This window comes from Lissotriton helveticus, chromosome 8, assembly GCF_964261635.1.
Source record: "Lissotriton helveticus chromosome 8, aLisHel1.1, whole genome shotgun sequence".
NCBI lineage: Eukaryota > Metazoa > Chordata > Amphibia > Caudata > Salamandridae > Lissotriton > Lissotriton helveticus.
In genome coordinates, this window is record NC_136069.1 from 1496384734 (window position 1) to 1496409774 (window position 25041).

General features: G+C 45.6%; 1 protein-coding gene across 12 annotated transcripts in view; it reads left to right on the forward strand.

Moving 5' to 3' along the window:
• The window catches only part of PICALM (phosphatidylinositol binding clathrin assembly protein), a 519981-nt gene that overhangs the window by 112034 nt on the left and 382906 nt on the right, over positions 1-25041 (forward strand). For all 12 annotated transcript variants that reach the window (XM_078658455.1, XM_078658454.1, XM_078658453.1 and 9 more), the window contains exon 2: positions 24409-24551. In XM_078658455.1, the coding sequence (XP_078514581.1) occupies positions 24409-24551 (143 nt within the window). The remainder of the gene's footprint in view (positions 1-24408; positions 24552-25041) is intronic.

Here is a 25041-nt window from a genome sequence, read left to right on the forward strand (position 1 = left end):
TCACTCCACACTGGGTGACCATAAAACATGACTAATGCACACTAGGCCCTCCAAAGGCATGAACTATCATACTAAGGGGGGCGCTAGAGGGCGCACTGCAGTATGGCCGCACTGCCGTGAGGCTCCTGCCGCCCGGAGCTTCTATCCGTGAATTGATCCTTTCGACCGTCGCCCATCCCTGCTTTGACCCCGGATTCTGGCTGGGGGAGCTGCCGGCCACACTCGGTCCGACTCCTGTGGCGATTGGAGCATGTTGACCGGAGATACGGGGGCTTGAAGTTCCTCCCGCCGGACGCCCTGGAGGACGGGTGCTCCGTGGTCCGGCGTCCCTGCCAACTCCAGACCGCGGCTTTGCACGTGTGGTAGAGGCCCTGTCCCCTCCCCCTCTGAGCTTTTTGTCCGCGGCTGGACTCTCTGCCGCAGCGGGCGATTGGGGCCACTGCCTGTGACCCAGGGAGGCTTGTGTGGAACATTGGTGCAGACGTCGCACCGGACCCCGGAGGTGCAGCGCGACGGGGCAACGTCTGCGGTCCGAGGTGAGAGGCGGCCATTATACAGGCGGGAGTGGCGGGGTGTTCACGCCTGCTCGTGCCCCCGGCTGTGGAGTTTATACGTCCGCTGGGACAGCTGCCAGCGTCGTGAAGCAGTGGGCACAGCGTGAGCTACAGGGGCTGGAGGCGGCTGCCTGGACATTTATTGGCGCCTTATTCATCACGGCGGTGGCTGGGCTGCGGAGCTGGCCAGTGTCGATGGCGCCTGCTGCTGAAGCGCTGCTTTTTTCCTTTTCCTTTTCCTTGTGCATGGTGGCACCTTCCTGCTGTCTAACCTTTTGACTGCTGTTTCCTGCCTTGGGCCACGAGCTCAGTGATCCGGAGTGTGCTGCTTGCTGTCTGTGGGACATCGCTGGTGCAGGTCTGTGCGTGCCGCCCTTGGTGCAGCCTTTGCGTGGCGCTGCTCTCCTTGCGCTATGGTGTGCTATGCTTAACTACTGCTGTGCCCCCCCCGGCCTACTTTTGCCTATAGCCGAGGGTGCTCTCCTCTGCCACTACAGGGGCGGCTGGCTTTGGATCTCTTGGAGGGGTCTAACCCCGTAGCAGAGCGACAACATTGTGTGGCTGGCCGGACATTCCACGCTGTTCTGGGGCTGGTGTGCCCTGTGTGTTCTAGCCGGTGGGACACTCTGTTGGGGGCCCGTGGCTTTGGACCCTGCAGTCTCTTGGCTTCTCATCGTGCACTGCTGTGGGAGCTACCACGCGCTGAAAGCGTGTTATCATGGGGAAACCTGACAACAAGCAGCCTAAGCTGTCCTTTGATTCTGTGGCGGCCAGGAGGGGTGCTCGTCTAGTGCAGGAGGCCGGGAGTTCGCGCTCCCCCCCCCACCTGCCGCTGATATTGCTCCGCAGCCTCCCACCCCAGACTTTCAGCAAATGATGCAGGAGATGCGGCAGGGTTTTGCCACTATTGTGGATAAAGTGGACAAATTATCCTCGCGCATGGATGCAGTGGTGCAGAAACTGGATGTGCATGAGGAACGCCTGACCACGGCGGAGCAGCGCATCTCGGATCATGACGACACTGCTGCCGCCCATACCACCCAGCTGGCAAGAATGGACAATATCCTGCGGGTAATAGCCGCTAAGAATGAGGAGTTGGAGGCGAGAAGTCGGCGCAACAACATACGCGTGGTAGGCGTGCCGGAGACGACAAATGTGGGGAAAATGGAGACGTATGTGGAGAGACTCCTGGTTGGCGCGATTGGCGCGGAGGCGTTCTCTACACAGTTCATTGTGGAACGGGCGCACCGCTCCCTTGGGCCACGCCCGGCCACGGGGGCTGCACCGCGCCCTATCATTGCCCGTCTCCTGAACTACCGGGACCGGGATGCTGCTCTCCGGGCGGCTCGCACTAATCGTGCGCTTTCCTTTGAGGGGGTCAACTTCACCATATACCCTGACTTTACGCCGATGGTGCAGGAGCAACGGCGTAAATTCCTGGCGGTCAAGAAAAAACTTCGTGACCTGCAGGTGGACTACGCTTTACTGTATCCTGCTAAGCTGAGGGTGACTCATCAGGCTAAGCAGCATTTTTTCACGAATCCGCAACACGCGGAGGACTTTGTACAGCGCCTCAAGAGGGAGCGGTCTGCGCATGACCGGCAGGATGTGGAGGAACGGGAGGGCCACCGCTCAGCGGGCGAGGAGGAGGACGTTTGACTGTGTTGCTTTCGGCACGACTGCTGTGGTGCACGCTGTGCACGGACATTCGTATAGCTGCTCTTGTGGCCTAGGCTCTTCCGGCCTTGTACTGATGGAGGTGGACGTGAGGGTGACCGTTTTGGTCCGAGTGGCCGCTAGTGAGGGTCACTGAGGGGGCGATGGTTGATGACATTGCTGTGCTCCGGGCACCCACCCCCACGCTGCGCCTGGGCCGTGTATGCGCCCTGTGGGTCGGAGTACGGCATAGTGTGTGGGAGTGGTGATGTGCACCTCTGGTGGGCACCCCACCGGGAATGCCCCATTACTTTTGAGTTTCTTTGTGAGATTGACTTGTTGGTTGACTGGACGGATGGATGGAGGGAGGGGAGGGAGGGTGCTTGAGGGTCCTGATGGTTTGGGGTTGGTCAGGTGGGTGGGGAGGGGGGACGTTGTGTTGGCGGCGCGAGTTCCACTTGATCCTTGTGATTGTGTTGAGGTTGGCTGCGGCTGTGTGTCTGTCCTGGCGGTGACCTGGGATTACTGTTCTGCTCCGTCCTCGGCCGTGCCGGGCCTAAATTGTTCTGTTGCGTGCGGAGGGGGGACTGATTTGTCCGCGCTTTGTGGCCATGGTCGCATGGGAGGGGGCGTACGAAGGCGGGCTGCTCCTGGGACACTCATGGTCATTGCTGCTGATACATGGTGTGTATGTCACGTGTTACCTTTTGAGCTGTCTGCGTGCCTGTTGCACGGATGTTGTTGGTTGGGAGGGGGGTGTCTGGTTTGTTGGATTGAAGATGGCAAGGGTGATTGTGGTGTGAGGTTGTTGGAGAGGTTGGTGTGTGCGATGGTACCCTTCCACTGCCTTGCCCCGAGAGAATGGGATGGTGCGCTGATTGCATATGCCCCGTTGCACATTGATCACGGGTGATGTTGATTGATGCTATGGATAAGATATCGATCTTGTCTTGGAATGTGCGTGGACTCAATGATGCCAGGAAATGTCGTAATGTACTACATTATTTGGATAGACATGCAAAACAAATAGCTCTGCTGCAGGAAACGCATCTGCGACGTGTGCCTGCTCCTACGTTTGGAGGGAGGTGGGCTGCAGTGCGGAAATTTGCATCGTACTCCTCGTATGCTCGTGGGGTTGTTGTACTTATCAAGAAGTCGCTCTCCTTTCGGGAATTAGGGTCACATGTGGACCCTGAAGGGAGATATGTGTTGTTGTGGGGGAGGCTTGGGCAGGTCACTGTGCTCTTTGTCAATTGTTATGCACCGAATGTCGATACACCTGCTTTTTTTCTTGCACTTTGGGGTCATGTTCTTGCTGTGGAAGCCTCACATATTGTATGGGGGGGAGACTTCAATTTAGCAGTTCAGTCTTTGGTGGACAGATCGGAGGGGAGTCCTCATTACAATACACAAGCTAGAGATGTCTTGCGGGGCATTGTGGAGGAAGCAGGCCTGATTGATAGTTGGAGGTATGCTCACCCGACGGATAGAGAGGGGACGCACTTCACTGCACAGGCTCGCTCCTGGGCGAGACTGGACTATGTCTTCCTCTCCAGAGCTGCTCTTGTGGCCTAGGCTCTTCCGGCCTTGTACTGTTGGAGGTGGACGTGAGGGTGACCGTTTTGGTCCGAGTGGCCGCTATTGAGGGTCACTGAGGGGGCGATGGTTGATGACATTGCTGTGCTCCGGGCACCCACCCCCACGCTGCGCCTGGGCCGTGTATGCGCCCTGTGGGTCGGAGTACGGCATAGTGTGTGGGAGTGGTGATGTGCACCTCTGGTGGGCACCCCACCGGGAATGCCCCATTACTTTTGAGTTTCTTTGTGAGATTGACTTGTTGGTTGACTGGACGGATGGATGGAGGGAGGGGAGGGAGGGTGCTTGAGGGTCCTGATGGTTTGGGGTTGGTCAGGTGGGTGGGGAGGGGGGACGTTGTGTTGGCGGCGCGAGTTCCACTTGATCCTTGTGATTGTGTTGAGGTTGGCTGCGGCTGTGTGTCTGTCCTGGCGGTGACCTGGGATTACTGTTCTGCTCCGTCCTCGGCCGTGCCGGGCCTAAATTGTTCTGTTGCGTGCGGAGGGGGGACTGATTTGTCCGCGCATTGTGGCCATGGTCGCATGGGAGGGGGCGTACGAAGGCGGGCTGCTCCTGGGACACTCATGGTCATTGCTGCTGATACATGGTGTGTATGTCACGTGTTACCTTTTGAGCTGTCTGCGTGCCTGTTGCACGGATGTTGTTGGTTGGGAGGGGGGTGTCTGGTTTGTTGGATTGAAGATGGCAAGGGTGATTGTGGTGTGAGGTTGTTGGAGAGGTTGGTGTGTGCGATGGTACCGTTCCACTGCCTTGCCCCGAGAGAATGGGATGGTGCGCTGATTGCATATGCCCCGTTGCACATTGATCACGGGTGATGTTGATTGATGCTATGGATAAGATATCGATCTTGTCTTGGAATGTGCGTGGACTCAATGATGCCAGGAAATGTCGTAATGTACTACATTATTTGGATAGACATGCAATACAAATAGCTCTGCTGCAGGAAACGCATCTGCGACGTGTGCCTGCTCCTACGTTTGGAGGGAGGTGGGCTGCAGTGCGGAAATTTGCATCGTACTCCTCGTATGCTCGTGGGGTTGTTATACTTATCAAGAAGTCGCTCTCCTTTCGGGAATTAGGGTCACATGTGGACCCTGAAGGGAGATATGTGTTGTTGTGGGGGAGGCTTGGGCAGGTCACTGTGCTCTTTGTCAATTGTTATGCACCGAATGTCGATACACCTGCTTTTTTTCTTGCACTTTGGGGTCATGTTCTTGCTGTGGAAGCCTCACATATTGTATGGGGGGGAGACTTCAATTTAGCAGTTCAGTCTTTGGTGGACAGATCGGAGGGGAGTCCTCATTACAATACACAAGCTAGAGATGTCTTGCGGGGCATTGTGGAGGAAGCAGGCCTGATTGATAGTTGGAGGTATGCTCACCCGACGGATAGAGAGGGGACGCACTTCACTGCACAGGCTCGCTCCTGGGCGAGACTGGACTATGTCTTCCTCTCCAGAGGGCTGGTAGCGGGGTTGTGGGAGGTGATACACCTGGCCAGAACGTACTCTGATCATTGCTCGGTTAAAGTTGTGTTATCGGTGCCCGGGCTGCACAGGCCGCGGCCGCCCTGGAGGCTCTTCCCCTCTGCCTTGCTGGATCCCGTTTTTAAGGCGGAACTTGGCGAGGAAGTGGAAGCTTTCTTTCTGAGAAATAAAGGATCTGTAGATAGTGTGGAGGTGATATGGGAGGCATTTAAGGTCACGATTAGGGGTGTCACTATCTCCAAGAGCTGTGGGGTGCTTCGGTCTATTGTTCGTACTCTCGCGGGTTTGGAGGCTGACTTAAGACAGCTGGAACGCAGACTGCAGGCTGGTCCGGATTCTGCCCTCATGCATCAGTTTAGGGGTAAGCTTTCAGAGTACGAGGAGGAGGCTGCCAGAGAAGCTAAACACAGGGGGAAATACTGGGTGGCGAGGAAATATTGCGAGGGTGAGAGGCCTGGGAAGGTCCTTGCCGCACTCACGAGACATCAGAGGTATAGTTCGGATGTGTTGGAACTGGACTTGCCGGATGGCACGCGTTGTAGAGACATGAAGGAGATTCAGGAGACGTTTATCCACCACTACACTCAGTTGTACACCACTCAGCAACCGGGAGATGTGAGATATGGGGGATTCCTTGATGATCTGGCGCTCTGCTGGTTATCAGACGATCACAGGGCGTTCCTAGGTAGGCCCCTTGAGGAGGAGGAGATTAGAGGCGCCATCATGTCTCTGAACAACGGGAAGGCTACAGGGCTAGACGGTCTTCCCGCCGAATTTTATAAATGTTATGTAGATGTTATGGCTCCAGTTCTCCGTGAGGTCTTTGAAGAGTCCCTTGATGTGGGGAAATTGCCGGGGTCTATGAGGGAGGTTGCTATCACCTCGTTACTCAAGCCGGGTAAGGACCCCCTGGACGTGGGATCCTATAGGCCTCTCTCATTGCTCAACTGTGATGTTAAGATTCTGGCGAAAGTGTTGGCGACACGGCTTTCGGAGCTCATGCCTGTTATTGTCTTGCCTGATCAGTCCGGGTTCGTGCCTGGCCGGGCGACGTCCCACAATCTCCGAACACTGTTTTCCCTAATCCCGACTATAGCTCCGGAGCTCCCGGTAGCCGCCGTTTTCTTAGACGCTACGAAAGCGTTTGATTCTGTGGAGTGGGGTTACCTGATCGATGTCCTATGCAGAATGGGGTTTCCTCGGGTCTTTATCTCGTGGATCAAATTGCTGTATACTGACCCGGTGGCGAGGGTGGTCGTGAATGGTGTGCTCTCCCCCCGGTTTTCTATCACTAGGGGAACCAGGCAGGGATGTCCCCTCTCTCCCCTCCTGTTTGCCATTGCCATAGAGCCCCTAGCCTGTCGGATTCGCCAACTGCACCAACAGAGTGCGTTCAATTGTTTTCAGCGCCAAGTGGGAATCTCGTTGTATGCGGATGATATCACGCTTTATGTGAAAGACCCGCAGGCGAATCTTAACGCGCTTTTGCGAGAGCTTGTTGCCTTTGGAGGTGTCTCTGGGATTCATATCAATTGGCAGAAATCCCAATTTTTCCCGCTCACTGCAGCGGTTCATCGCTTTCCGTTGGACTACCCTCTGGAGTGGTGTGATTCGGAACTGCGATATCTTGGTATTGTGGTTTCTCTGAGCAAAGAGGAGACTATTAGTCGCTATAACTAAACTGGCGGATAACATTACGAGGTGGAAGTCTTTGCCGCTGTCCATGGCAGGCAGGGCGTCTCTTATCAAAATGGTGGTCTTACCCCGCTTTTTGTATCTTTTTCAGAATGTTCCGTATTACCCTGGAGCGTATTTTTTTAAACGCCTCCGCTCGGAGCTGATTCGTCTATTCTGGGGGGGTAAACAACCGAGAGTGGCATGGGCTACCGTGATGTTGCCCTATGTCAATGGCGGTTTTGATGTTCCTGACTTCGAACTTTATTATTTGAGTGCTCAAACACACTATGCATACCACTGGATGCGTCCCACACCGTTTATGCCGCAGATTGCGGCTGAACAGTGGGTCGCCCATCCTCTCCCATTGGAAGGCATGGTACTGGGCAATGTTGCCGATGTGGACACGCACCAGACGACGGTAACGTGCACAATGGATGCTTGGAAACGTGTGGCGAGGCTGCTGGGTGTTTCGTTCCTCTACTCACCTGCACTACCCCTAGCGTATCATCCTGCTTTGTCCCTATTACAGGAGACCGGGTTCCAGCGTCTGTGCAAGCGTCTTGGGATGCTTACGTGGGGGAGCCTTTTTCGCGAGGGCACCTTTTGTACCCGTGAACAGTTTTTTGGCGGTGTGATTTGTTCCCCCTTGGAAATGTTTTATTATGTCCGCTTGCGACAAGGCCTGCGGTCCTTACTGCCTGAGTTCCCTAAGGAGCCGGACGTGACCTTACCGCTCCACGTTCTATTGGTTTCTGATGGACGTCATTTGGTTTCTAAACTGTATGGCGCGATTAGACGGCAACGTGTTACGCCGGCTAGTCGGGTGCGGGAGCAATGGAACGCTGAGCTTGGGATTACCATCTCTGACGAACAATGGGCGTACTGTTGTGGTGTGACTGCCAATATCTCCTCTAGTTGCCGTTTGAAAATCATACACTACAAGTTCATACAGCGATTTTATTACACCCCGGCCAGGAAACTTAGATTTCGTTTGTCGGAGGACGATAGGTGTGCCCGTTGCCGGGCAGCGGGTGCCGATTTCCTGCACCTGGCATGGGAGTGTGAGGCCGTCTCGGAGTACAGGGTGCAGGTCCATGCTGCTCCTCAGACTATGACCGAGGATGGGGTACTGTTCGACCCCGTGGTTCTACTATTGGGGTATACTAAGAAAGTGCCAGCCCTCCACCGTAGATTTGTAGACGTGGCCTTACTGTTGGCCAAACGACGAGTGGCTTGCTGTTGGGGGCGGGGCAGAGTGCCAAGGTTCAAAGACTGGTTGGGTGATATCATTTGCTGTCAGGACCACTACAATGTATATGCGGAAATGATGCCCGTGCGCTGTAGGCCTAGGGATTTTTGGAGCCCATTGCAGGTGTACCTCCTTACTAGGGCGGCGCAGGACTCTGACTCTGAGAGTGAGGATCGGGTTGGGGTTGGTTAGTGATGTGATGTTTGTTGGACTACGCTAGCACCTACCGGTCACCATGTTCTGCAGTGAATGGTGATGTCTCTATATTCTATTGCTATGCTGATCATGCAGCTCACACTGTATTGTTCTTGTGGGCGGTATGGTGGGCCGATGACTGCTTTCCTGTGGTGGTGATGGGGGTCTCTCAGCTAACCGAGTACTGAGTGATGGCTCTACATCCGCTGTGTTGCTGCTTTTCTTCCTTCATAACCGAGTGTGTGCTACGGGCCCTTGCCCCTGCTGTCGCCAGCTGTTCTGAGCGGATGCGCTACACGCGGATCGCTTGCTGTTGTTATGTGATCTTCCATTGATGTCTACACTGTACTATGCCTGGACATGGAGCCTGGATTTTTCAGGTCTATTGCTGCATTGCACTATCTCTGAATATTTGTATGTTTGTGAATGTGCCACTACTATCTACTGCTTGTCTTCAAATAAAGGTTAAAAAAAAAAAACAAAAAAAAAAACTATCATACTACGCACTCATGAATGCTTCGACTTATGTCAGTGTTGAATATGTTAATGCCAGAAGCCCCAACGGGTAATTTCAGAGTTATGTATATTGTAAAGGTCATTTCCTGCCCCTTCACACTGTCTTGATAGCCCCGTTCTTAAGTTTAGGATTATTTACTGAGGTACCTCTCCTCAGTTTATAATTTCCCTCAGCTGACTCTTTGTCCTTGCTCACCCTCCTCACTGAGCTCCTCCTGCCCAGCAGCATGAGCTGACACAACTTGAAGGTGGATTTGAGGGTGGCTGCCCCAAACTAGCCCCTAAGACATCCTCTTTGCCACATGTTGAGTCTGCTGTGAATAAAACTTCAGGTAAAGTCTTCTGAACTAAGTACAACAGTATTCACCACCAACAACTTGCAGGACTGCATGCCTACAAAGAGACCTATTGGCTTTGCCAATACTGGTTTCTTTATCTGTCAGCACTCCATTAGACTGTATGTGTTTTCTTGCTCTCTCCCCTCTCTTGTGCTGTGTTGCTCTCCAAACCCCCCCCATTGTTTGCTGCTTCCCACACCCCTCCCCAGTCTGCTTCTTCTGCCTTTTAGTTTGTTTTTCAACTTGTCTTGTCCTCAGTTGCTCCCTCAATACCCTCTTTGTTGATGTGACAAATTCAAAGAATTTCACTACAAATAATTACAGTGGTTGTAAAGTATGAACACTTGCATTTTCACATTCTATTGTTTACTTTTTTAATTCAGTAAAGGTTCCTATAATTGCATTCTTTGTTTAAGGATAATTTTATGCAGTTGTATCAGCCACAGACCATCTCTATCCCTCTTGGGAGATGTAGTTTTTAACTTTTTTATATTAACTCATATGACCTCTTTTTACAAGTCCTTTCTTAAAGTAACTTTAAAGTACTATTTTGTAATATTGATTAAAAATTCTAACCCTAATGTTTCATATATTGACGCGCCAAATCCGACCGCTTGTTACATCTCTGAGTGCGCTCTGTACATTACATGGGCACCTGTTGTGTCTGCTGAGGTTAGAGTTGAACCGAAAATATATTTGTTTGGTTTTCTGATTAATTTTGGAGCTGCCCAACGAATCTGCACAAAAACTTTCATCCAATTTGTGTTCCACTTACCAGGTTTTGTGTATATCCGTTGGGGTTGAGGGAAAAAAGGGTGGAGGTAAAGAAAGTGACCAAAAGGACCCGCTGCCCCAAGTTATAATAATAACAATTTAAAAAAATTAAAACAAAATAACTTTCTTTTGCAGGTTACTGGAATTCTGCCTTACGGGTTGCAAAACCCCATAGTAGAAGAAAATAAATACTGCATTCATAGGTGTCTCTTTCATCGTGTTAAGAGTAATGTGATATGTAATCTCACCTATAAGATATTTACTACATTTGTAATTAAGTCTACCTCATCAATGACGTCACGAGCATTGCATTTTGGTGTGAAAGGTGTATTGCATAGCTGTTGAGCAAGTAATGAATTATGGACTTGTGAACTTCAGTGGTTTTCAGTTTTAAGTCAGAACCACAACTGTGATTTTAATGTGTTTTGCTTTAAAGTGAAGTTATATTTTGTATTAAACATACCTTAAAGCTTCTAACCAACGCTAACCATAACTTTTACCTATTTTGTTTAGTTAATTTTGTGATCATATACTTTATCCCTCTCTCTCCCTTTCGTGTGCGCGAGCGCTCTCTCTCCCTCTCTCTCTCTCTCTCTCTCTCTATATATATATATATATATATATATATATATATATATATAATATATAGATATATATATATAAATATCAAAGCTCCAAAACTGCCCCCAGGCAGAGATGCACTCAGAAGGAAACTCGCTGTAGAAGCGTTTGAGCAGGTAAAGCTGATCTGCACACCAAACTCGGCCACAGCAGGATGCCGTCAACAGCCTGACGCGTTTGAGCCCTTCGCTCTTTCTTCAGAGGCTCGGCATTACCATGTGGCCTGACACCCCCCCACTTTAAATACCCTCCAATGGGCTAGCTTGAATAAGCAAAAACGCACAGCCTTATGGACTTTGTAGTGTGTGTCCTTTATTAACAATCCTGGATGGATGCACTTGTAATTTTCGCTGTATCCGATTAAAAGTTCAAATGAACCTCGGGGTGCTGCACAGTCATAAATCCTTAGTTTTCCTTCCCACATAATGTGCTTGCCTGAATGTCAAGCACGTGGTTTCAGTCCTAACGAGGTGGTGCATCTCTCGCGGCAGGACTGCCGCGTAACATCAAAGCTCCAAAACTGCCCCCAGGCAGAGATGCACTCAGAAGGAAACTCGCTGTAGAAGCGTTTGAGCAGGTAAAGCTGATCTGCACACCAAACTCGGCCACAGCAGGATGCCGTCAACAGCCTGACGCGTTTGAGCCCTTCGCTCTTTCTTCAGAGGTTCGGCATTACCATGTGGCCTGACACCCCCCCACTTTCAATACCCTCCAATGGGCTAGCTTGAATAAGCAAAAACGCACAGCCTTATGGACTTTGTAGTGTGTGTCCTTTATTAACAATCCTGGATGGATGCACTTGTAATTTTCGCTGTATCCGATTAAAAGTTCAAATGAACCTCGGGGTGCTGCACAGTCATGGGGGCAGTTTTGGAGCTTTGATATATATAAATATATACATATAAATATATATATATATATATATATATATTCCAGCTCAGAAAAACGTTTCTTTCAGGAAACGAAGAAAAGCGCACTCCGGGGGTAAAGCAGCAAGGTTTATTTTTCAGCCCACAAACACTTGTGCAACAGACGCGTTTCGGACGCCAAGTCCTTCGTCAGTGTTTACACAATCAACAGTCTGATGGCAACATATAAGGATTACCAGCAAACTAGAAAACGGACATTATACATATAGCGTTAATGCAGTGGCCATTTTAGAAAGGTTAAGATACCATAGTTCATATACCTGAAACCGGTGTCAATCTCCACGGAAGCCTCATTTCTCCCTATTTCAACACATACTGCCGTGTATCGGCAAGTCACTGCATTTCTTACGCTTTTACTCATTGTCCGTTTACAGATAAAACAAGAGCAGGGCAAGCTATTTTTTGCATTTATAAAGTATCAAGAAGCTCGCATCAATCACGTCCGTGATTCGAGTCATTATTCTTGGACATGCATGCTTATATCTTTCAATGCCTTCAGTCAAGGCTGATATTAGAAGAATAACCACAATTAAGCCGTGTATCGGCATGTCACCACACCTTGCCAGTATAAAATATCATTTCTGCAAAGTTATAATCATCAAAATCTCAAAATCATAATCAAAATCTCAAAGTTTAGTATTAAAATTCAGATATATCATACAAAATCACATAACTGTTTAAGAGTAGAGGACTCATCAGCACATCATCAGTATCCTATAGGTATTATTTACATAGACCATTTTTTTGACTCATCTATTTTCATAAAGAACATCATTCTCACATGTAAGTATATTATTTCCCTAGGTGAACCATAAGTTCCTCCCCACTATTAAGACCCATTGGTTGTTTGGTCTGCATGTCAATGATATAACGTGACTCCAGTCTCCGAAGACTGAGTAATCTGTCCCCCCCTCTAGGATGTAAAGGGATGTGGTCCAAGCCGAAGTACTGCAGTAGCTCTCTATTACTTTGGTGTACCTCCGCAAAGTGTCGAGCTACAGGATATGCCATATCTCTGTTCATTATAGCTCGTTGGTGCTCAAGGATCCGCATTTTAACATTTTTTATCGTACTTCCAATATATTGGAGTCCACAGGGACAGGTAAGACAATAAACAACATAGGGGGTAGTACATGTAATAAATTGTTTGATGGTTTTCAATTTAGACATCCCTGGTATTTTATAGGATAAGACTCGTTTGCTGTTCTCGCAGGCACGACATTTCCCACAAGGAAAAAAGCCTTTCATGTCTTTAAGGGTTGCGCTCACTTTAGGTTTTACTGGTGTGAGATGGCTATTGACTATTCTGTCTTTAATGGATCTAAGTTTCCTGAATGTTACAAGGGGTTTGATCGGGACATCCTTTCCTATTACAGCATCCGTATGAAGGATGTGCCAGTTCTTTGTCATTATCCCCCTAAGGACATCGGCCTGATCAGAAAAAGTAGTTATCAAACGAAACGTATTTTTCATATTAGACGAGGAGTCTTGCTTCTTCTTATTCTCAAATAGATGTTTTCTTGGAATCTTGGCTACCTTTTTATAGATCTTATCCAGGTGTACCTGGTCGTAGCCCCTTATGATAAACCTTGCAACACACTCCTCTGCTGCTTTTCTGAAATCTGTGTCCTGTGTAAAATTCCGCCTCAACCTTAATAGCTCCCCATAGGGGATGCTTCGAATGAGACTAGGGGGATGGCTACTCGAGGCGTGCAATATACTATTCCCCGCCGTCGGTTTCCTATATAGGGTTGTCTCTAACTTGTCTCCATTTACAAAAACTCTTAGGTCCAAATAGTGTACCTCTGATACGCTGATGTCAGCAGTGAATCTTAAATTAAGGTTGTTCATATTTAGGTTCTCAACAAATGCTTCAGCCTGTGTGGTGGAGCCCCGCCACACAAGAAACAGGTCGTCGATGTATCGACGCCATACCACTATGTGATCTGCCCACTTCTGATTGGTCCCCGCCAGGGCCACCTGCTCCTCCCACCAGCCAACGAAAAGGTTCGCGTAGCTGGGGGCGAAGCAGGTTCCCATAGCAGTCCCAGACATTTGTTTAAACAATTCGGAGCCAAACAGGAATATATTGTTTGTAAGACAAAACTCCAAACATTCTATTAGCATGGTATTGTGCTCCATGTATTTTGCAGACCTTTTTCGCAAAAAATATCTAACGGCCTCTATACCTTGTTGATGTCTAATACTAGTATAGAGGCTCGTAATGTCTAGAGTGATCAGAACATATGTGGTATCCCAAGCAATAAGTTCAATTTGTTCTAAAAAATGTTTCGTATCCCTAACATAGGATTTAAGTTCAACAACAAAACTTGCTAAAAAGGAATCAATATAGATCGACATATTTTCTGTCAATCCTCCCTTCGAGGACACAATCGGTCTTCCCGGTGGGCACTCTAGATCTTTATGAACCTTTGGCAGGTGATAGAATGTCGGTGTGACAGGTTCGGTGTTACGTAAGAATAAAAATTCATTTGTATCCAGCATCATTTTATTGCGCCATTTAGTTAACAAATCACTATAGGCTTGAATGCTGAGCTGGTATTCAGTTTTGTCACTTCTTCGATAGTTCTCCTCCATTCCAAGTTGTCGGAGAGATTCTCCACAATAATGTTCTCTTGTTAATAGGACAACATTGCCCCCTTTGTCGGAGGGTTTTATGATTGTACCTTCCATTTTTGCCATGTTCACAAGTGCATCCGATTGTCCTCTATTAAGATTGTTCTTCATCTTACACCTCTTGTTTTTTGTTGCTGGTAGGGTCCTCAATTTCATGAGATCCTGTATCATCGCCTCAGAGAAAGTGTCGATGGCATCATAGGGCATCTGTGGGTTGAATTGGGAGGGGGCACGGAAGTCAGTTACAGGGGAATATTGCTCTATTCCTCTGTATTCTCTCACTGATGGTGGTACAGAGGTCGCCTCATCCCCAAGTTCATCCAGGATGTTCGCTGTAATCAGATCTCCAACGGAGAGTACATCTGTAGGTTGTGATCCCACTTTTTAAGAAGTTCTCTTAACTTCTCCGGTGGATGGTTTAAGTTTGTGGAATTTATGTAACTTGATCTTCCTTGTCAGTTTGAAGAGATCGATACGTGTCTGGGTATACTCAATTTTATTGTTGGGACAGAAGGTTAATCCTAGCTGTAATGTTTCTTCTTCTGCCTCAGTCAATGTGTTCTTAGTTAGATTAATGATGGTTAGGTTTTCTCCATCATTCACCATCTGTTGCCCTGCTTCTTGCGGGTATTGTAATTGCTCTTCTTTGCCTTCCCTTTTCCTCTTCCCTTTCCAGCCCCCTCTTCGAGTTCTTCGTCGTCCTCTGGGGGTTTGACTTTGCCCCCTCTGAGCCAGGTCTTCCGGATCAAGTCGAATTCCCGATGAAAAGGATTCTCGATATTTTCATTAGTTACATCCGGTCTGTCATCGCCCGTTTGATCATCGTCCGTTACACTGGATTCAGAGGTGGCTGGTTCCACAGGTGGCGGTGTGTTCCTCTTCTTTTTCATCGCCGCTCTTGGGGCGTCTAATTTTTTAGAGAATGTCAAAATCCTACCAAGGGCGTAATCTCGCTCATCGCGTTGGAATTTTTCTTGTTTTCTCAGTCTAATTTTTGATTCATATTTCATAAGTCGTTTTTTCATCTCTGCTCTCAGTTGTTCCTGTTTTGTGTGATCAGTATCTTTAGCAATCTCCTTTTCGATCAGGGCAATTTCCTCCAGTGCTTTCGCCCGATCACTGCAGGCAAATTTTACCAATAAATCCAACTGTGCTTTACAGGACGCAGCTATAAGTTCGGCCCATTGTTCTAAAAGCTTTGGATCTGGGCTTTCGTATGCCGGAACGGTGTAGATTCTCAGCCCCCTAGGGACCCTGTCGACATCCATATAATTCTGTAGGGAGGTGGCCTCCCACCACTTCCTTACTTCCCTTTCACTGCATCTTTCCAGCTTGATAAACAAATTTGCCAAGGAGCCTGATGTTGTCTTTGCTCCTGCACCGGCATTCGGTGTAGTGGTTATGCCTGGTGCTCTCTTTTTAAAAATGTCAAGTGCCGCCTCCTGGCGGTCTTTCTCGTCGCACATTGTGTTTGCGCAACTATGGCTGTACGGTATCTCTCCGTAAGGTAAGCCGCTTTTACCCCCACGCTGTGTTCGGCAAAACAGTAGGTATTATATATTTTACGAAGGGCGGAGAAACAGTAAAACACAGCTCACCGGTGACTTTAGCAGACTCTCCTCGTCAATCGGTGGCTCGATGTCCGACCTCCTACTGTTCCCTTCTCCTGCTGTTGCTTCGCGGTGCCTTGGTAAACGTAAATTGAAGCTCCAAAGTTGCACCGGTAATCCCAGGGCACTCATTCAGCGGGTGCAAGCTCCGCGCCGATACTCGCGGAAATTATTCCAGCTCAGAAAAACGTTTCTTTCAGGAAACGAAGAAAAGCGCACTCCGGGGGTAAAGCAGCAAGGTTTATTTTTCAGCCCACAAACACTTGTGCAACAGACGCGTTTCGGACGCCAAGTCCTTCGTCAGTGTTTACACAATCAACAGTCTGATGGCAACATATAAGGATTACCAGCAAACTAGAAAACGGACATTATACATATAGCGTTAATGCAGTGGCCATTTTAGAAAGGTTAAGATACCATAGTTCTTATACCTGAAACCGGTGTCAATCACCACGGAAGCCTCATTTCTCCCTATTTCAACACATACTGCCGTGTATCGGCAAGTCACTGCATTTCTTACGCTTTTACTCATTGTCCGTTTACAGATAAAACAAGATGGTGAATGATGGAGAAAACCTAACCATCATTAATCTAACTAAGAACACATTGACTGAGGCAGAAGAAGAAACATTACAGCTAGGATTAACCTTCTGTCCCAACAATAAAATTGAGTATACCCAGACACGTATCGATCTCTTCAAACTGACAAGGAAGATCAAGTTACATAAATTCCACAAACTTAAACCATCCACCGGAGAAGTTAAGAGAACTTCTAAAAAAGTGGGATCACAACCTACAGATGTACTCTCCGTTGGAGATCTGATTACAGCGAACATCCTGGATGAACTTGGGGATGAGGCGACCTCTGTACCACCATCAGTGAGAGAATACAGAGGAATAGAGCAATATTCCCCTGTAACTGACTTCCGTGCCCCCTCCCAATTCAACCCACAGATGCCCTATGATGCCATCGACACTTTCTCTGAGGCGATGATACAGGATCTCATGAAATTGAGGACCCTACCAGCAACAAAAAACAAGAGGTGTAAGATGAAGAACAATCTTAATAGAGGACAATCGGATGCACTTGTGAACATGGCAAAAATGGAAGGTACAATCATAAAACCCTCCGACAAAGGGGGCAATGTTGTCCTATTAACAAGAGAACATTATTGTGGAGAATCTCTCCGACAACTTGGAATGGAGGAGAACTATCGAAGAAGTGACAAAACTGAATAACAGCTCAGCATTCAAGCCTATAGTGATTTGTTAACTAAATGGCGCAATAAAATGATGCTGGATACAAATGAATTTTTATTCTTACGTAACACCGAACCTGTCACACCGACATTCTATCACCTGCCAAAGGTTCATAAAGATCTAGAGTGCCCACCGGGAAGACCGATTGTGTCCTCGAAGGGAGGATTGACAGAAAATATGTCGATCTATATTGATTCCTTTTTAGCAAGTTTTGTTGTTGAACTTAAATCCTATGTTAGGGATACGAAACATTTTTTAGAACAAATTGAACTTATTGCTTGGGATACCACGTATGTTCTGATCACTCTAGACATTACGAGCCTCTATACTAGTATTAGACATCAACAAGGTATAGAGGCCGTTAGATATTTTTTGCGAAAAAGGTCTGCAAAATACATGGAGCACAATACCATGCTAATAGAATGTTTGGAGTTTTGTCTTACAAACAATATATTCCTGTTTGGCTCCGAATTGTTTAAACAAATGTCTGGGACTGCTATGGGAACCTGCTTCGCCCCCAGCTACGCGAACCTTTTCGTTGGCTGGTGGGAGGAGCAGGTGGCCCTGGCGGGGACCAATCAGAAGTGGGCAGATCACATAGTGGTATGGCGTCGATACATCGACGACCTGTTTCTTGTGTGGCGGGGCTCCACCACACAGGCTGAAGCATTTGTTGAGAACCTAAATATGAACAACCTTAATTTAAGATTCACTGCTGACATCAGCGTATCAGAGGTACACTATTTGGACCTAAGAGTTTTTGTAAATGGAGACAAGTTAGAGACAACCCTATATAGGAAACCGACGGCGGGGAATAGTATATTGCACGCCTCGAGTAGCCATCCCCCTAGTCTCATTCGAAGCATCCCCTATGGGGAGCTATTAAGGTTGAGGCGGAATTGTACACAGGACACAGATTTCAGAAAAGCAGCAGAGGAGTGTGTTGCAAGGTTTATCATAAGGGGCTACGACCAGGTACACCTGGATAAGATCTATAAAAAGGTAGCCAAGATTCCAAGAAAACATCTATTTGAGAATAAGAAGAAGCAAGACTCCTCGTCTAATATGAAAAATACGTTTCGTTTGATAACTACTTTTTCTGATCAGGCCGATGTCCTTATGGGGATAATGACAAAGAACTGGCACATCCTTCATACGGATCCTGTAATAGGAAAGGATGTCCCGATCAAACCCCTTGTAACATTCAGGAAACTTAGATCCATTAAAGACAGAATAGTCAATAGCCATCTCACACCAGTAAAACCTAAAGTGAGCGCAACCCTTAAAGACATGAAAGGCTTTTTTCCTTGTGGGAAATGTCGTGCCTGCGAGAACAGCAAACGAGTCTTATCCTATAAAATACCAGGGATGTCTAAATTGAAAACCATCAAACAATTTATTACATGTACTACCCCCTATGTTGTTTATTGTCTTACCTGTCCCTGTGGACTCCAATATATTGGAAGTACGATAAAAAATGTTAAAATGCGGATCCTTGAGCACCAACGAGCTATAATGAACAGAGATATGGCATATCCTGTAGCTCGACACTTTGCGGAGGTACACCAAAGTAATAGAGAGCTACTGCAGTACTTCGGCTTGGACCACATCCCTTTACATCCTAGAGGGGGGGACAGATTACTCAGTCTTCGGAGACTGGAGTCACGTTATATCATTGACATGCAGACCAAACAACCAATGGGTCTTAATAGTGGGGAGGAACTTATGGTTCACCTAGGGAAATAATATACTTACATGTGAGAATGATGTTCTTTATGAAAATAGATGAGTCAAAAAAATGGTCTATGTAAATAATACCTATAGGATACTGATGATGTGCTGATGAGTCCTCTACTCTGAAACAGTTATGTGATTTTGTATGATATATCTGAATTTTAATACTAAACTTTGAGATTTTGATTATGATTTTGAGATTTTGATGATTATAACTTTGCAGAAATGATATTTTATACTGGCAAGGTGTGGTGACATGCCGATACACGGCTTAATTGTGGTTATTCTTCTAATATCAGCCTTGACTGAAGGCATTGAAAGATATAAGCATGCATGTCCAAGAATAATGACTCGAATCACGGACGTGATTGATGCGAGCTTCTTGATACTTTATAAATGCAAAAAATAGCATGCCCTGCTCTTGTTTTATCTGTAAAAGGACAATGAGTAAAAGCGTAAGAAATGCAGTGACTTGCCGATACACGGCAGTATGTGTTGAAATAGGGAGAAATGAGGCTTCCGTGGTGATTGACACCGGTTTCAGGTATATGAACTATGGTATCTTAACCTTTCTAAAATGGCCACTGCATTAACGCTATATGTATAATGTCCGTTTTCTAGTTTGCTGGTAATCCTTATATGTTGCCATCAGACTGTTGATTGTGTAAACACTGACGAAGGACTTGGCGTCCGAAACGCGTCTGTTGCACAAGTGTTTGTGGGCTGAAAAATAAACCTTGCTGCTTTACCCCCGGAGTGCGCTTTTCTTCGTTTCCTGAAAGAAACGTTTTTCTGAGCTGGAATAATTTCCGCGAGTATCGGCGCGGAGCTTGCACCCGCTGAATGAGTGCCCTGGGATTACCGGTGCAACTTTGGAGCTTATATATATATATATATATATATATATATATATATCCTCCCCAACACCTTCCAAGAAAGAAAGGTAATTAGCCGCACACCACGATGAAGCCTGCAACAATTTATTTCAAAAGCAGCCTTGTTTTCCTAACATGTTTCGCTCGTGTCTTCGTGAGCTTTATCAAAGGTTTCACACCGCTGTCGATCAAAACTAGTATGGCAAGGAACTACATCACTTCATTGTTTGTTTCTTTTGTAATGGGCGTTGTCTTTCCCTCGCTTTGCATTGTGGTCTATGTAGTTTCTTATTTTCATTTTTTGAACCCTCCATTGGGTATGTAGCTCATACCTGGCTTGGTGCACAGTCCATCGTGTCCCCAACAACTCGTTTTCAAAGTTGGCAGAGAACCAGTACCTGAGACAGTCTCTGGTGGCACCCACCTGACCTAATTGCTTGCGCAGTCCAAAAAAAAGGTTCAGTTGCGGTCAGGCTATGGCGCTCTTGTGGCGGTGCGTCGCATACGGCTGAACCACGCCGTTGAACATCCTCCCCAACACCTTCCAAGAAAGAAAGGTAATTAGCCGCACACCACGATGAAGCCTGCAACAATTTATTTCAAAAGCAGCCTTGTTTTCCTAACATGTTTCGCTCGTGTCTTCGTGAGCTTTATCAAAGGTTTCACACCGCTGTCGATCAAAACTAGTATGGCAAGGAACTACATCACTTCATTGTTTGTTTCTTTTGTAATGGGCGTTGTCTTTCCCTCGCTTTGCATTGTGGTCTATGTAGTTTCTTATTTTCATTTTTTTTTTTTTTTTTTTTTTTTTTATGTATATATATATATATTTTGTCAAACAATAATTTAAAGATGGTATTTTTGGACTAGATAGAACTCCATAGATTTTAACAATGCTGTTAAGCTGCCAGCTTGTTGCAGACCTCCAGACTGGTACTTTTACTGTAATGACTTTATGCTTCAACGTTGGAAGTGATTGTACTTTTAAGGGGCAGTTGGGAGACGTGTTATTGTGTTTTCCATGAAGCCTTATTTCGCTTCATCCAATTAGGGGTGTTTATGAGACACGAATTTCAGACAGGAGAGCAGAGGAGTGCTGTGCCTAATAATATTTTTTTTTATACAGAGTTTCATCCGCTGCATTTATTTGCAAATGTTTATTGAAATCTCTCCGGCTCTTGCGTGGTTTAAAGATTGCTCAAAAAATATCCATTTAGGCTGCTTATTCGGTTTGTGTTTACATTATGGTATAAGTTTTCGAAAACTATGTGTAGTAGACTAGCAGAGCAATGCATAATGCAAATTATGGTAATAACAGCCATAGATATAACGCAACTCATTATTGTGAGAATAAACACATTAGTCCCTGCCTGCTTTCCGTCATATATTGTGTGTATGTCGCTTGTTTTATATTGATGGAAATAGTCGGCTTTAAGTGTTCTCCAGAATTCCAGTTAATTGCAGATTATTTTTTATTTGGCAGGGATCATGTTCCATAGAAGGAGCTTCCAATTGTTAGTGGCTTTTTGAAAGGTGGGACCGTCTAAATGGGGATTTGCCTAAGATTGGTTGGCCTTATTTGGGGATCCTATAACGGGGCGAATATGTGCGAATTTGTTTTTTGGTGGCGGGAGAGAGCTCCAATTCCATGTATTGTTTGATGGTAGCTTGAACATATTGATATAGGCCACATTCAGGGGTGTAACAAAGGCCCCTGGAGCCCCTTTGGTGTGGGGGGGCCCTAAGGTTACCCATATTGGAGGGGGCCCCCTCAGCCCCTACTGATGTGAGTGTGAGGGGCCCCTACAGCATATCTTGCAGGGCGGGCCCCTCACGTTTTGTTTCCCCACTGGCCACATTATTTGAAAATTCACTAAAGTCATTCCATTGTGAAGAATCTTTGTTTAGAGACTTGATTTACTTGTGGTGTTATCAAGAGATTTGGGTCCCTGATCATGCCCTGGTTTCTTAATTCAGCTAAGTACGTTGCTGTTGGTCTTAGCCCTTCAGGTCCTACGCTTGTAGAGCGATATTTGATCAATTTGCCACATGCTCGTCTCTTTTTGTGAGGCATTTGACTTGCAGTAACTAGCTTTCATCCAGTCATCTGTTGGTAGTAGGTGTTCGCTGATAGAACAGAAGTCAAGATCAGATGAATTTCAATGCTTTAACATGATTGTGTTTTATCAGCATAGTTACAGTAGTTGAGGTTAAATGACAAAATCAGATCATAATGCAGGCGAAGGTAAACAATGAAGCCTTGGGGTGTGCATCTGTGGATTTGCACGTATGATCCGAATTATATGTCTGATACACACCACTCACATCACATAAGACAACCACTCCAGTGCATTGCGACCCATTGACACTGTGAAACTAATAATCTTCATGAAAGCAACAGTGGCCCTAAATAGGTAATTCATTCCCATCACTAATGTTCTTGAAGTGTATGCATACTCCTAAACAATGACCCTGATTTTTTTAATGTAATTTACTATATCATTTCTCAAATATATTTTTATTTTGCAGACTTAGACTCCTGGACAGATAAGTATAGATAATAGGTGACAGAAGAATGAATGTATGAAGTATTACTCAAGTTTTGATGAGAGCAGAGACTTTGGCATACAACGAATTTAAGTGTAGTCTGCAGAGTTGAGTTTTATAGTCTTTCTGGAAGGCTAATATTAGCCTTGATTCTGAGAGCTTCCAGTTCTTGGTTGTAGGGATTTCCAATTTCTTCTGGTGATTCTTCCTCCTTCTGAGTCTTGGATTTAATTTTAAAATAAATAAGCAATAATCAAAATACAATTGTAGGCAATTACAGATCCTCTCTTACATGGGCATTATTGTGCTCATGGCACCCCTTTTCTATGGGAGCATTTACGAAGAGTCTATTGTTGTTACATCATGGTGTAACGTCCACCAAATTTAAGATGACTTACATCATCTATTTGAGTTTCTTGCTGTATGTTGGATGTGTTCCAGGCAAAAAATGGTTTCTGTCCCTTCCAAAATAACTTTCTAGGTCATTCCGTTCATTCTTCACATCCTACTAAACACAAGAATTGGTTCCCTTGCTTTTCTCCCCTGATTACCACCTACAAATCCAAGTGGATTATGGAGTAAGAAGGGTACCCAACATGATATTCTCATCAATAGCTTAAAGACAGAATGAGGATTAGTGTGCTTTTTTTTTTTACTGAAGTTGAATCTTTCCTCAAAAACCGAACAAAGAAAGCCACCATAAGAGGCCATCTATTGCACTGCATCATATATATATAGGATACCACAATATCTAGTCTTATCTAGTCTTATCAATATTTTCTAGATCATGTGTTGCTTTAATGGGATAGTTAATGTGCTCCTGTGGGCAGGGTCGTACTGCATCAACAAGCCAAACCCAGTAGATGTGATCATGGTGGAAACTTGATATCTTTACATAATATTCGTTACTTCTGTTACTTTGACTCTAGCCATCTGAAAACACCTAGTTTAAAAAAAGATAATGTCCAGTGACCGAATCTCTTATTATGAACTCTGGCTTTAAAGTTCTATTTCTGCCTTAGGAATAGAATTAAAATGCCTCACCCTCCAGAAATATCTTACGTAATATCCTGTGTGTAGTGCTTTGTTGACCATTCTCTAAATGGTTTCCACAGTGAAATTCCCTGTAGTTAGTTAGACCTTTGACTTCATGCTGTGTTGTTTTGCAGATCATTGTGTTGGCAATGTATTTTCTCTATTGTTTAGGCTAAGTTTTGTAAATGACAATTGTGTGTTTCTTAGAAGCACGATTTGTAAATAATCATGCTATTCACAGTGATGTTTTGGGACAAGAGCTGTTGATTTTTTATTTTCTTGTCTTTTCATGGATCTCTCTGTAATGCGTTGTGACAGTCGTAGGAGCCTGCTCTGTACTTAACAAAATCACAGATCCATTTAAGAATTTAAGAAATAATCATGCTACCGAAGAATGTATAAATACAAGCAAGTAGATAATTGCTCTAATTGTACTGTGTAGTACTGAATTTTGCAGCTTCCGAGGATTAAATTACCTTTCATAATCAAACTTAATTGCTCTTTTATAAAAAGAGCTGACTTCTGCGAAATTAAGCCGACATAGGCAATCGAGCAGTGCGGCATTAATTGTAGAATTTGTGTAGTAACTTGGAAACTCAGCTCCCGCAAACAACCCCATAGTCAATCACTGGGACTCCTCAACAAACTATCAAAATATAATGGCTTCAAAGTGCCAGCAACCTGAATTGATCGAGCAATCAAAAGGCATAATTCTATTCTGATGGTGTGCCCTACAGTTAAATGGTCCATTCACTGGGCAAAATGTAGCCGCCTTAGATTTAGAAAGACATTTAAATCCGTTTTTTTTATTTTTAGGAAACGCATTAAGTTAATGTTTCATGATAAGAACGTACCTCTTTCCCTGACAAGGTACTTCGCTTGAAGTTAATACTTTTTTATAGTTACATCATCATGCCCACAAACTTATCAATGTAACTGCAATATCTTTCTTTTAGCCTGCTCCTTTTTGCAAAAAATATAAATAATTCATTATCCTTTAATTTGTGGGTAAAGAACACAATATTTGCAATTTTCACTGCAGTTGTTTATTAGTAAATGTTTGACTAAATTTACCTGTTCACAACTAAAACGTAAAACTCAATTTGTTTTCTATTTCAGATTTAATCCAGTGCACAAATGAGATGAATGTAAATATCCCACAGCTCGCCGACTCCTTATTTGAAAGAACGACAAACAGTAGTTGGGTGGTGGTTTTCAAGTCCCTCATCACAACCCACCATTTGATGGTATATGGAAACGAGGTAAAGCAACTTTTTATTGACATAAAATAATAGAAATGCTGAGATTAGTTTTTGCATTTTCTTCAGCTGTATCTGTATTGTGCATTTATAGTATTTAAACTGATAGACCTGGGGGTCACTGCTTACAGTGCAAATTTGTCAAGAAATGTAAAAGATGTTAGCTGTGCTTCTGAATGCTGCTCCGCGTACCTTGATCCCATATCTGGAAGACATTCTGCTGTCATGTATCAGTTTTGAAGAACTTTATTTTTATGTTTGAACAAGTCTACGTTTATGATTAGGTAAAACATGTATTGGAACTTGGGTTCATTATGTATGGCACCTACAAGGACTATGTTTTCTAAAGATGTTTCTCACAGAAAAAAATGGATATTGGCTATTCATTTTTGTAAGTTGCAAAGCGATAACATTTACGAGGTATAGCAAGAAAAACGACTTTCCTGCAATTTTAGCTCTCTAATCTGGTCATCTTGCATAGAGTCTTGTTTGG